Source organism: Bos indicus, chromosome 14 (genome assembly GCF_029378745.1).
Source record: "Bos indicus isolate NIAB-ARS_2022 breed Sahiwal x Tharparkar chromosome 14, NIAB-ARS_B.indTharparkar_mat_pri_1.0, whole genome shotgun sequence".
In the NCBI taxonomy this organism is placed as follows: domain Eukaryota; kingdom Metazoa; phylum Chordata; class Mammalia; order Artiodactyla; family Bovidae; genus Bos; species Bos indicus.
The window spans coordinates 34,731,953-34,746,667 of NC_091773.1; the positions used below are offsets into that span (position 1 = coordinate 34,731,953).

The 14,715-nt window shown below is 38.2% G+C and overlaps 1 protein-coding gene across 3 annotated transcripts in view; it reads left to right on the plus strand.

Moving 5' to 3' along the window:
- XKR9 (XK related 9) overlaps positions 1-3,224 on the plus strand; it is a 30,916-nt gene extending 27,692 nt beyond the window's left edge. For all 3 annotated transcript variants that reach the window (XM_070802662.1, XM_070802660.1, XM_070802661.1), the window contains one exon: positions 1,338-3,224. In XM_070802662.1, the coding sequence (XP_070658763.1) occupies positions 1,338-1,966 (629 nt within the window). In that variant the 3' untranslated portion in view covers positions 1,967-3,224. The remainder of the gene's footprint in view (positions 1-1,337) is intronic.
- The last annotated feature ends 11,491 nt before the right edge of the window (positions 3,225-14,715 follow it).

The window sequence follows — 14,715 nt, forward strand, 5'->3', positions numbered from 1 at the left end:
TTAAAATTAATAAAATACTTCAACAAAAAAAGTTCTAAAAGGAAAAGAAATATAAGCAGAATGTAGTAATTTGGCTGAGCAGCTTTTAAATCAATAAGCAGTGTCTAAAGTAGATGAATTTAAAAAACAGCATAGTATGTGTTTTATTTAGAAATAGGGCAATAATGTCAGAAGAAATGTTAAGACTTGATAGTGGTTTTTTTCTGAGGGTCCCTACTGAGAAGTGAGAAGGGGCAGAGCAAGCTACTGCTTTTTTCTTATAAGTTCTATGGCATTTATTGATGTTTAAAAAGGAAGTATATGTACTAGATTTGGTAGAAATTAAAACCAGTTATAAAAAGGACACCACTGAAGGGCAGTTAAGGGGAAATGATGTTTTAATTCATATTTTTGAATTAAAGAAGAAAGAAAAGTCCAACTAATTAGGGCAGTCTGGAATGCTATATGCTAAAACCAGGAGAGTGGACAAAATCATTTACAATCCTCTTCAATAGATAGATCTGTCTTAAATCTGACTTTCTTTCCTAATATATTGACCTCCAATGAGCTTAAATGGGAATGATGAGCATTCTGTATTCTACTCTAAATTACTTCCTTCTAATTCCCCACTATCTTTGCTTTCAGTTTTAGGTCCCCAACTTTGACAGATAATGACATATCTTTCCAAAGTAGTAATTAGCTTGCTTTTCTGCTTTTTGATGGGATAAAAAATGGGCTAAAGATGTAAAACCTATAGAAATTTATAAGTTTTAGATCATATTTGTTCATTTGATCTATCATCTTAAAGACATGGGAAACTGAGCTGTTAATACCTCATGCTTATGTTAAAATTTCTATTTAACCTCCTTCCCTGTCTTCCTGCTGTTTTCTTTCTTGGCTGCCATTTCTCAGTGAACTAGGTTTATGCCCAAGGCAAAGTCAAAAAGACTGGAAAAGCTAGGACTATAACTAATCTCTTAGAAAACTTCCATAGTATGCAGTTTGCATTGTACCAGGTGCTCAAGAAGATTTGTCCAGTGAATTTATTCACAGTCTGGTATAGTGGTTAAGTACACCAACTTTGGAATCGGGCAGATTTCAATTCAAATCTCACCTCTCTGCAACTTGCTGGCTGTGTGATTTGGGTCAAGTAATACATATATTCTCTAAGCCTCAATTCCCTAATATGTAGTACAGAAATATTAATATCTATTTCAAATGATTAAATGAGATGAATATATAAAGTACCTGAATTGTGTTTGTGCCTGTGTATATACAGATAAAACATGTATGGTGTATAATAATATTGCTATTATTATTCCTATAACTACATCTTTAAAAATTTTTTTGTTTTGTAGATGCAGCCATCATGGTCTCTTGCTGTGCTGTTTCTTGGTCGACTGTTGATTATCAAATAGCTTTAAGAAAATCCTTACCTGATAAAAACCTCCTTAATGGACCCTGTCCCAAGCTTGTATATCTCTTTTACAAGTTGTTTACATTATTATCTTGGATGTTGAGTGTTGTGCTTCTTTTATTCTTAAATGTTAAGATTGCTTTCCTTCTACTGTTTTTTCTTTGGATTTTAGGTATATATTGGGCATTTAAAAAACAAACTGATTTTTGTGTTTCCACAAGTATGGAAATCCTATACAGGATTGTTGTTGGATTCATTCTTATCTTTACATTTTTTAATATTAAGGGACAGAATACCAAATGCCCAATGTCTTGTTACTATATTGTAAGGGTATTGGTCACATTGGGGATATTGATTGTGTTCTGGTTTTACCCACTCTCTATTTTTAATGCAGACTATTTTATACCTGTAAGCATTACTATAGTTCTTTCTCTTCTCCTTGGAATTATTTTTCTTCTTGTTTATTATGGGACTTTGCACCCAAACAGAAGTGAAGAGACAAAACTGGATGAAGTTGATGGAAAACCAATTCAAAGAGATTGCAGAATGAAGCATTTCCTCATGGAATAAGCTATTCACTTAAGAGATATGTTTTCTTATTTTTTATTTCATTGGTTAGTAAAGAAAAAGTTTGTGTATGTGTATGTTGTTTCTTATTTTTGCCTTTCTTAATTTGAGACCAGTTCTAGTACATTAATTATGAATGTTAGAGAGTATAATAATGTTTTTATTATTTAATTTTTCTCTATTGCTTGTAAAGTTGCCATCTTGAGCCTGAACTGAAAGAAAGAGTCTAATTCTCATAATTAGAAGGTAGAATTGAATTGCCTCCAACTTTTCCCTCATTGTTTCTGAGCTAAAACTGGCATTTGTCTTCTTTCCTCTATTTTCTTCATCCAGTTATATCTATCTATCTATCTATATATATATCTTTTTTTTCAGTGAGTTGGAGACAGATTGAGTAGAGGAAAAGGAAAAGGAAGGAAGAAGAAGAAAACAAAACAGAAAATTAATCATTTAACCCATCTTAACCATTTTTAAGAATATAGTTCAGTAGTATTAACTATATCACTTTGTTGTGCTGCTCTGTTAACATTTTTATCTTGCAGAACTGAGACACTATTCCCATTGAGCAATTTCCCATTCCTGTCTTTCTCCCTGGCAAACACAATTCTATTTCCTATTCTATGAAGTTGGCTATTGTAGATATTGCATATGAGTGAAATCATAAAGTATTTGTCTTTTTGTGACTGATTTCACTTAGCATAATGTCCTCATGGTTCATCTATATTGTACTGGGTGAGAAGACTTCTTTTTAAAGGATGAAAAATACTCCATGGTATATACATATATGCTACATTTTCTTTATTTATACTTCATTGGGTTCCTTTTACCTCTTGGCTAATTTTGAATTGTTTCCTGGATACTATGAGTATCTTTAGTTCCTCTTGATTGTTTCTTAGAGGAATATTTTTTTTTTCTTTTAGAAACTTAAACTCTGAACTCTAAAGAGTCTTTATTTGGTTAGCCTTCAATGTACTACTTGGGAGTCTGCACCTCACGTATATATAGTTCAGTCAGTCAGAGATTTGGGAAGAGTTAATACATGAAATGAGGCTTATGTTGGCTGTCTCCTTTTTATGATTTTCACTGTCACTCTTCAGTTTCTGTGGTCACTCCATACTCTGTCCTCTGGGATTTTAAGCCATTAAGACTGTGGCTTTTCTATCTCGGTTTGTATATACACAGTGTGCCGACGGGGTCTATCTTTACTCAGTGCCATTCCTTCTTCAGAATGTTGACTGCCTTCCAGTGTCCACCTGTTTTTTTTCCAGGTAGTTTTTTTTTTTTTTTTTTTTCATGTTTTATCCAGAGTTTATAGCGGTTTTTTTTTTTTTTTTTTGAGAAAGGGTTTAAGCAGTAAGAGTTATACCCATCTTTTTATCAATCAGTACCATTTTTAAGTCTTTCTGTAATGTTTGCATTTTTTTCTGAGATTTGCTCAAACATAATGTGTAAGTTCCTTTTGTTTAACATGGTACTGATTAATAAAAAGATGGGTGTAACTCTTACTGCTTAAACCCTTTCTCAAAAAAAAAAAAAAAAAAACCCACTAAGTCTCTGCAGCCATGAAATTAAAAGATGCTTACTTCTTGGAAGAAAAGATCCAATCTCATACTTATGACCAACCTAGATAGCATATTGAAAAGCAGAGACATTACTTTGCCAACAGAGGTCCATCTAGTCAAGGCTATGGTTTTTCCAGTGGTCATGTATGGATGTGAGAGTTGGACTGTGAAGAAAGCTGAGCGCCGAAGAATTGATGCTTTTGAACTGTGGTGTGGAAAAGACTCCCGAGAGTCCCTTGGACTGCAAGGAGATCCAACCAGTCTATCCTAAAGGGGATCAGCCCTGGGTGTTCTTTGGAAGGGATGATGCTAAAGCTGAAACTCCAATACTTTGGCCACCTCATGCGAAGAGTTGACTCACTGGAAAAGACTGATGCTGGGAGGGACTGGGGGCAGGAGGAGAAGGGGACGACAGAGGATGAGATGGCTGGATGGCATCACCGACTCGATGGACCTGAGTCTGAGTGAACTCTGGGAGTTGGTGATGGACAGGGAGGCCTGGCATGCATCGATTCATGGGGTCGCAAAGAGTCGGACACGACCGAGCAACTGAACTGAACTGAACTGAACTGAACTATCCTTTTATAAGAACTTCTCTGGTGGCTCAGATGGTAAAGCGTCTGTCTACAATGAGGGAGATCAGGGTTCCATCTCTGGGTCGGGAAGATACCCTGGAGAAGGAAATGGCAACTCACTCCAGTACTATTGCCTGGAAAATCCCGTGGATGGAGGAGCCTGATAGACTACAGTCCATGGGGTCACAAAGAGTCGGACACGACTGAGTGACTTCACTCACTCACTATCCTTATTTATTTGACCCTCACAAAAAACTGGGCAATATAGTTATTGTTATCACTACCCTTTAGCTGACTTCCCTGGTGGCTCAGATGGTAAAGTGTCTGTCTATAATGTGGAAGACCCGGGTTAGATCCCTGGGTTAGGAAGATCCCCTGGAGAAGGAAATGGCAATCCACTCCAATACTGTTGCCTGGAAAATCCCATGGACAGAGGAGCCTGGTAGGCTACAGTCCATGGGGTCTCAAAGAGTTGGATATGACTGAGCTACTTCACTTCCCTTACCCTTTAGCTGGGAAAAGCAAGCCTCATAGAATTTAAGTAACTTGCCAAATTTCACACAGATCCAATCTCATACTTTTGACCTCCTCTAGTTTGCTTTCATTCTATTCTTTATCTGATAAATAGGTAAACTGACCCATCAACAGCCTAGAGCTATAGTAAATTACACATGATTTGTAAAAACTATTATTAAATTATTTATTTGCCAACAAAACAATTTTTTAAATTTGGTCCCAATATTTGTTGGCTCTAGTACAGGATGGGGCTTAGGCTGTGTCACTGATTGAATAATTTGACTAACAATACATGTAATGGAAAGTGGCAATTTACATAATGGAAAAAATGGGTAGAAAATAATGTACATCTACTGAATATTGCATTGATTTTATAGCAAATGTTGATTTGCTATAAATAAAATCAATATTGATTGATTTTATAGCAAAGAAACAAATGGGTTGATCCTGGATCCTGGTCAGATGTTTTGGCTAGTTAGCAAGCTCTTAAAATGAACTTTTAATATCTAATTATTTTATCTTTATTCATTTTATCTTATTTTCTATAACATTCAGCCATAGATTTATAGCACTTTTAAATCCCCCCTCAATTTAGTGTTAGCTTTTTCTAGATTATTCTGCACATATGAAGGGCTTTTGAAAATTTAGAAAAAGCATAGGAATAATTATGAGCAATACTCATAAAAGAGCACTCATGCACTGTCCTAGTTAAGAGTTCTCCAGATAAACAGAACCAGTAGGATATATAGGGAAACACGTAAGAGGGGATTTCTTGTAAGAATTGGCTCACGTGGTTGTGGAGGCCGAAAAGCCCCACCATCAGCCACGTACAAGCTGGATAACCATGAAGGCCTGTGGTGTAATTCCGCCCAAATCTGAAGGCCTAAGAATCATGGGACTAATGATTTAAGTGCTGATCTGGGTCTAAGAGCTTGAGAAACAGGAGTCCTAATGACTGAAGACAAGTGGTGATGGATGTTATAGCTGGACCAGAGAGAGTGAATTTGTCATTCTGACTTTTGTTCTATTTAGGCCCTCAACTAACTGGATGATACCCACCCATGCTGGGGAAGCCATTGCTTTACTCGGTTCATCAAATGCTAATTTCTTCAAGAAACACCCTCATAGACTCCCAGGATGTCTTACTAGCCATGTGGCACACTTAGCCCAGTTAAACCATAAAGTTAACCCTCACACAAACCTTTATACTTTCACATTTACTGCAACTACAGGTAGAAGGCTTCCCTTAGATTGCCTGCTGCTGCTGCTAAGTCGCTTCAGTTGTGTCCGACTCTGTGTGACCCCATAGACCGCAGCCCACCAGGCTCCCCCGTCCCTGGGATTCTCCGGGCAAGAACACTGGAGTGGGTTGCTATTTCCTTCTCCAATTAGACTGCCTAGTGGTTCTCAAACTTTAGCGTGCATCAGAATCACTTGGAGGGGCCATTAAAACATACTGCTGGGCACCATCCACAGAGTTTCTTTTTAGTAGATCTTAGGTGGATTTTGAACCCCACTCCAGTACTCTTGCCTGGAAAACCCCATGGACGGAGGACCCTGGTGGGCTGCAGTCCATGGGGTCGCTAAGAGTTGGACATGACTGAGCGACTTCACTTTCACTTTTCACTTTCATACATTGGAGAAGGAAATGGCAACCCACTCCAGTGTTCTTGCCTTGAGAATCCCAGGGACAGTAGAGCCTGGTGGGCTGCCGTCTCTGGGGTCACACAGAGTTGGACACGACTGAAGCAACTGAGCAGCAGCAGCAGCAGCAGCAGGTGGACTTTGAACTCTCTATGTCTAGGAAGTTCCCGGATGTGGCTAATGCTGCTGGTCTCCTCAGCTTTGGGAACTGTTGCTGACTTCTGAAGGCTATTATCACTGTTAATAACTAGTTTTAACATAGCCACTAGAGGGCAGTGGAACCATAGAAAAATTAGATGTGCAATAGAGTCCCTGGTTTATGCTATCAGCTACAGTTTTGCCATAGGCTGTAAGAAAACTAAAGCCAAACATTAATTTCCTGTACAATATCATGAGGCTCATTCTCAACTGTAATATAAATAAAAGCTTGTCTTTGTGGTTGTGAGGGTCATAGAGATACAGTGCAGTTCTAACTCTGGCTGATGCTTGTATTGTAATCACAGTAAATTAAAAACTGGACTTTCCTAAGTGGGCATTTGCATATATATCTAGTAGTATTGAGGGTTAACATGAACAATTTGTGGTTTCCCAAAGAGGTGGCATTTTGATAATAGGTTTAGTTGCTGCTGCTAAGTCACTTCAGTCGTGTTTGTGAGACCCCATAGACAGCAGCCCACCAGGCCCCCCCGTCCTTGGGATTCTCCAGGCAAGAACACTGGAGTGGGTTGCCATTTCCTTCTCCAATGCATGAAAGTGAAAAGTGAAAGTGAAGTCGCTCAGTTGTATCCGACTCTTAGCAATCCCATGGACTGCAGCCTACCAGGCTCCTCCGTCCATGGGATTTTCCAGGCAAGAGTACTGGAGTGGGTTTAGTTACGAAGATAATTCTACACTTAAATAGTATTTATTGTTTTGTTACATGTACTTTTTATTTTGTGAAAGTGAGACCTAAGTACTTTTAAAATTATTAAACCTAGTATACACTAAACTCAAAGAACATAAAGATTTACAGACTATCAGGAATTTGTAATTCTTTTCTCCCAGATGCATTGTTTGATAGTACAAAAGGACTAGAGAAAAATCAAAAGATACAGTTTGCAGGGTCCTTGTTATATTGTCTTTTGCTTTGGAAGCCCAAAGGCCTGAAATTTGATTTCTTGCCTTGTCATTATTACCTGGATGATCCTGATGATTTAATCTCTCTAAGTCTCAATTCCTATATATGTAGAGAGAGAATTACATAATACAGCTATCTTTCTGGGTTGTTGAGAAAAATCAGCAAGGTACTATTTGTGATAGTGTTTTATATATTGTAACTATCTTTGAAATTTTCTATTTTGACATACTTCCACCAGCATGCAGTATATTTTGAACTTGGTTTTTATGTCATTGAAGAAGGACATGGCAACCCACTCCAGTACTCTTGCCTGGAAAATCCCACAGACGGAGGAGCCTGGTAGGCTACAGTCTATGGGGTCATGCAGAGTCGGACAGGACTTAGTGACTACACTTTCACTTTTCACTTTCATGCATTGGAGAAGGCAATGGCAACCCACTCCAGTACTCTTGCCTGGAAAATCCCATGGACGGAGGAACCTGGTAGGCTGCAGTCCATGGGGTCGCACAGAGTCGGACACGACTGAGCAACTTAGCAGCAGCAGCAGCCAGTATTCTTGCCTGGAGAATCCCAGGGACAGAGGAGCCTGGTGGGCAGCTGTCTATGGGGCTGCACAGAGTCGAACACGACTGAAGTGACTTAGCACCAGCAGCAGTTGATGTCATTATTATACCATTGTAAAATTGCTCCTGGGCTTCCCTGGTGGCTCAGTGGTAAAGAATCTGCCTGCCAATGCAGGAGTTGTGGGTTCGATTTCTGGGTGGCGAAGATCCTCTGGAGAAGGAAAGGGCAACCCACTCTAGTATTATTTTTTAAATTATGGAAGTGTGATAACACATTTACAGGAAACTTGGAAAATACAGAACAAAGTTACATATGGTTCTACCATATATTACAATGATTTTCTTAAATAGATAAGATTTTTAGTTGGAGTTTTATATCAAACTCTCAAAAATTAATACAGTGAATAGACAGAAAAGTAGAAGGATATAGTAGACCTGAAAAGCACTGTGAACCAATTCAACGTGATTAAGATTGATAAGAATTTTCACACAACAGCAGGATACAAATTCTATTCAAGTTCCCATAGACTATAAGCCAGAAGACACTGGAACATATCCAGAGACATAAAACAAGGTGCAAAAATTTCATGGTCTAAAGGTACTGAAATCAGATAGTCTGTTCTCTTATCACTGTGGAATTATGTTAGATCAATATCAAAAGATATTTGAAAGTAACCTACATTTTTTCAAGTGCAGTGTGACATTTACCAAGAGAGGTCTTTGACTTAGCCATTGAAAGCCTCAATAAAGTTGACTGAAAAAACACACAGGGTGATTGCAGAGAAGGAAGCATTTAAATGAGAAATTAGTATCAAGATGAGAAATTACTATCAAGGATACTTAGAAAACCCTATATAGTTGGAAATTAAATGTTCACTTTTAAATATGGGTATATCTAAAAAGTCATAAGGAAAATTAGAAAATATTTGTAACAGAATAAAAATGAAAAGAGAATGTATCAGAATTGGTTATATGCAGCTGATGCAGCTATGTGCTGCCCAGTGCAGCTAAATACAGTCTCACGCTAGTATTCTTTCCTGGGAAATCCCATGGACAGAGGAGCCTGTAGTCTTATTGTTCTTCTGGACAACAGAACACCTTCGCTATGATTGCTTTAAGATTAAACACAAGTTTTACCTTTTGTGTTTGTGTCTAGCAGTATGCACGCTAACTAGACTAAAGCTTGTGATTGTATTTCTCTGCCCCTCAGAGGTCTTTGTATAGCATTTTGGGGAGTTTCCAATAGCAACAGAGTACTGTTACTTTTTGTGAACCCCTGGAATAGTGAATATATCTCATTCTATAGACTACTAGGAAAGTCATCTGATTCCTGTTTGGAGCATGAATCAGTCCATCAGTTTGAGGGTTGTGTGTTCAATTTAGTAGTAGGATAAGGCTTAGTAAATACCTGTCTCTTAACTGATTAATCACCACTCCAAAGAGTGATTTGTGTTTTTTGGTGGTCTGTGGGCTTCCCTGGTGGCTCAGAGGTTAAAGCGTCTGCCTGCAATGAGGGTTCGATCCCTGGGTCGGGAAGATCCCCTGGAGAAGGAAATGGCAACCCACTCCAGTACTCTTGCCTGGAGAATCCCATGGACGGAGGAGCCTGGTGGGCTACAGTCTATGGGGTCTCAAAGAGTCGGACACGACTGAGTGATTTCACTTACTTATGGATGAAAAGCAGTTTTTAAAAAATTTGTAGGAATATTACTGTTGAAGTCTGTGTGTGTGTTTTTTTTAAACAGCTTTATTGAAATATATGTCATATACAATTCACCTACTAAAAGTGTACAATTCAGTGTTTTTTTACTGTATTTACAGACATGTTCAACCATTCAGTTCAGTTCAGTCGCTCAGTCGTGTCCAACTCTTTGCAACCCCATGAGTTGTAGCACGCCAGGCCTCCCTGTCCATCATCAACTCCCGGAGTTCACTCAAACTCATGTCCATCGAGTTAGTGATGCCATCCAGCCATCTCATGCTCTGTCATCCCCTTCTCCTCCTGCCCCCAATCCCTCCTAGCATTAGAGTCTTTTCCAATGAGTCAACTCTTTGCATGAGGTGGCCAAAGTACTGGAGTTTCAGCTTTAGCATCATTCCTCCCAAAGAACACCCAGGACTGGTCTCCTATAGAATGGACTGGTTGGATCTCCTTGCAGTCCAAGGGACTCTCAAGAGTCTTCTCCAACACCACAGTTCAAAAGCATCAATTCTTCGGCACTCAGCTTTCTTCACAGTCCAACTCTCACATCCACAACCATTACCACAGTCAATTTTAGAACATGAGGGTCACAAAAAAGTCAGACACAACTTAGCAATACAACAACAGCAACAACAACATCTTTGGGGAAATGTCTATTTATATCTTTGCTCATTTTTTAGGTTGGGTCATTTGTCCTCTTATTATTGACTTGTGAGAGTTCTTCGTATTCTGTAGATTCAAGTCTCTTAATCAAATACTTGATTTGAAAATATTTATTCTCATTCTTTGATGATGTTTTTTGAAGCACAAAAGTTTTGAACTTAATAACATGTAATTTATCAATTTTTCCTTTTGTTACTCATATTTTTGGTGTCATACCTAAGACTCCTTTGCCAAATCCAAGGTCATGAATATTTGCCCTTATGCTTTCTCCTAAGAATTTTATAGTTTTTGTTGTTACCTTTATGTCTTTAATCCATTTGAGTTATTTTTTGTACATGGTGTGACATAAAAATCCAGTGTTATTCTTTTGCATGTGGCTATCCATTTGTCCCAGCACCATTTATTAAGAACTCTTCTTTCCCCATTGACTGGTTTTTGCCCCCTTGTTGAAAATTGTTTGGCCAAAGAGCTATTGAATTATTTCTGGATCTAAATTGTATTCTGTTGGTCTGTATGTCTGTCCTTGCACCACGCTATTGTGATTACTGTTGCTTTGTTGCTTTTGCTAAATTTTAAAATCAGCAAGTGTGAATCTTTCTAGTTATTTCTTCTTTTTCAGGGTTGTTTTGGCTGTTCTAAATCCATTGCAATTCCATATGAATTTTAGAATTGGCTTGTCAGTTTCTACAAAGAACTCAGTTGGGATTCTGATAGGGATTGTTTTGAATCTGTAGTTTAGTTTGGTTAGTATTGCCGTCTTAACAGTGTCTTCCCGTCCTTAAATGTGGGATGTTTTCCATTTGTTTAGATATTTAATTTCTTCCAATAATGTTTTACAGTTTTCAGAGTATGAATTTTATACTTCTTTTGTAATTTAATCCTAGCTATTTCTTTATGATGCCATTGGGGTGGAATTGTTTTCTTGACTTCATTTTAGATTGTTCATTGCCAGTGTATGGAAGCACAACTGATTTTTGTGTATTGCTCTGAAATCCTGCATCTTTGTTAAATTCATTTATTAGTTCTAATAGCTTTTTAGAGGTACTTTAGGACTTTCTATATACAAGAACGTGCCCATCTACAAATAGAGATAGTTTTACTCCTTCAAATTTGGGTGCCTTATCTTTTTCTGTGCTTAGTCCCCTTGGCTAGAACTTACAGTACAATGTTGAATAGAAGTAGTGAGAGCAGACATCCTTGTCTTGCTCCTCATTTTAGGGGTTAAGAGTTCAGTCTTTCATCGTTAATTATGATGTTAGCTGTGGGTTTTTCATAGATGCTCTTTACCAGATTGAAGGAGTTCCCTTCTATGCCTGGTTTGTTTAATATTTTTATCATAAGGGGGGGGTGACATAATTTTTGTCAAATTTTTTTGAGAAGATTATGTGGTTGAGATGGTTATGTGATTTTTGTTTTTTGATCTATTGATATGATTTATTATATTAATTGATTTCAGATGATAAACCTATTTTGAATCTTTGAAATAAATCCTGCTTGTATTTTCAGCCATGGATCATGGATCTTCTGTTTCTTCTCTTTCTGGTATTGCCTTTATCTGTATGTTGGTGTGCTTAAGGATTTCTCACATTTCTCCGAGGCTCTGTTTATTTTTCTTTATTTCTCTGCTCTGTACTTTGGCTTACATAATCTCCATCAATCTGTCTTCAAGTTTACTAGTTGTTTCTTCTACCAGTTCCAACCTATTATTGATCCCTTCTAGCAAAATTTTTTTTGTTATTGTACTTTTAACTCCAGAATTCCATTTGATTCTTTCTACTGATATTCTCTATTTACTGCAACATTGTTGGTATTCTTTTCTTCTTTAAATATGATTTTCTTTAGTTTTTTTTTTTTTAATTAATTTTATTTTATTTTTAAACTTTACATAATTGTATTAGTTTTGCCAAATATCAAAATGAATCCACCACAGGTATACATGTGTTCCCCATCCTGAACCCTCCTCCCTCCTCCCTCCCCATACCATCCCTCTGGGTCATCCCAGTGCATCAGCCCCAAGCATCCAGTATCGTGCATTGAACCTGGACTGGCATCTCGTTTCATACATGATATTTTACATGTTTCAATGCCATTCTCCCAAATCTTCCCACCCTCTCCCTCTCCCACAGAGTCCATAAGACTGTTCTATACATCAGTGTCTCTTTTGCTGTCTCGTATACAGGGTTATCGTTACCATCTTTCTAAATTCCATATATATGCGTTAGTATACTGTATTGGTGTTTTTCCTTTTAGTTTTGTGAAGATATTTATAATATTTATTTTGAAAATTTTTATGTTGAATCAGGCATCTGGTTGCTCTCATAGGAAGTTTCTGTTGCCTACTTTTATCTTTTTTGGAGTGTTAGTCATAATTTCCTGTTTCTTTGCATGCCTCATAATTTATTTTGGTACTTAGACATTTTAGGTAATATATTGTCACAGCTCTGGGCACTGGTCCCCTCATTCTGGGGCTTGTTATTGCTGTTTGCTTGTTTATTTGTTTAATGATTGGCTGGGTTATTTTAGTGAAGTTTATCCTCTGTCACCCTCTACCCACAGTATTAAGTCTCTGATGCTTCTAGGAACAAACTTAGGTTTTCCCAGTCATGTTGGGGTGACAGCAGCACTCGTAGAATTTTTTCCACTCTGGCCCTGACCACACTCAGCTGTTAAAACTCTGTTAAGTGTTGGGTGGTTGCTCTATTTAAAAAAAAAAAAAATTATGCCCTGGGGCATAAATTCCTCTACAAATGAATCCAATCAAATTATGGCTTTTTGGACAGAATAGTTTCTGAAATCAGTGTTTGATATTTGTTCTGACCTTAGGAAGACTCCCCCCAGATGTCTTAGTCCCCAGTTGTCTCCCACAAATTAAATTAGCCAGCCTACAGTCTAGGTTTTTTCCTTCATCACATACACAAATCTCCTCCAACTTGACTTTCGCCACATTCTCCACTGTTCTTGAGAGTGCTCTTTAGGTTAAATTTCTCCAAGATGTGTTGCAAATGAAGTCAGTTTCTGTGGGAAGAGATCGGGAGCTACTTGTTTTATGACTGCTTCTTTCCTCAGGTAAAATCTCTGACCCAGGACTCTGGAGCTGGGGGTGGGGACAATGGCAAGCTTTCTCTCTGTGTGATACCCCCATTATAGAAGCTTCAGTTCCACAAGTAGGATTTGGGTGAAAGTAGGGAGCCCCCACCTCTTGACTGCACTTGCCTGAGACAGCTGGTGCAAGATGGGAAACACTGAAGTCTTGCTAAGTCTCAGGAAGAAGTCCCTAAGAGGGAGCCCCATATTCCTGGCTGCAGGAGCCCCATATTCCTGGCTGCAGGAGCCCTTGAATGGAGTGTCTGCCTCATTGAGCTGGGTGTGGAGTAGGGAGAGTGGTCTTGATTCAGATAACACAGACTCTCACCTTTCTTACAGAAACTTTCTTAGGTGTTTTTGGAATAGATGTTTCTCCATTTGTTGTTTACACTTACTATCATTTCCAGAAGTTTTTCTTGCTTACTTTTTAATAATTCTCAGTTTCACTAGGGAGTGATTCAGCGGAGCTCTTCTTGCTGACATGTCACTATTCACAGCAGTGTGTTGTTCATGACAACTGTCCACTAACTTAACATTAAGAAGATTCATACAACTCGAGCCAATAAGAAAAATCTCTTGATTCATTGTGAGAATTCAAAGCCCTCCAGGCACCCATGTAAACATAACTCTTCTTTGAATGGAGTTGCTCGGATAATTTGAATCCAGGATGCTCTAGGAGACCCAGATCCCAGTTCAGATCTTTCTATCTTTCTAAACACTTTTCTGTGATACAGAAATCCCTATGCAGGTCAGGAAGCAACAGTTAGAACTGTACATGGAACAACAGACTGGTTCCAAATAGGAAAAGGAGTACATCAAGGCTGTATATTGTCACCCTGTTTATTTAACTTATATGCAGAGTACATCATGAGAAATGCTGGGCTGGAGGAAGCACAAGCTGGAATCAAGATTGCCGGGAGAGATATCAATAACCTCAGATATGCAGATAACACCACCCTTATGGCAGAAAGTGAAGAAGAACTAAAGAGCTTCTTGATGAAAGTGAAAGAGGAGAGTGAAAAAGTTGGCTTAAAGCTCAACATTCGGAAAACGAAGATCATGGCATCCGGTTCCATCACTTCATGGCAAATAGATGGGGAAACAGTGGAAACAGTGGCTGACTTTAGTTTTCTGGGCTCCAAAATCACTGCAGATGGTGACTGCAGCCATGAAATTAAAAGATGCTTACTCCTTGAAAGGAAAGTTATGATCAACCTAGACAGCATATTAAAAAGCAGAGACATCACTTTGTCAACAAAAGTCCGTCTAGTCAAGGCTATGGTTTTTCCAGTGTTCATGTATGGATGTGAGAGCTGGACTATAAAG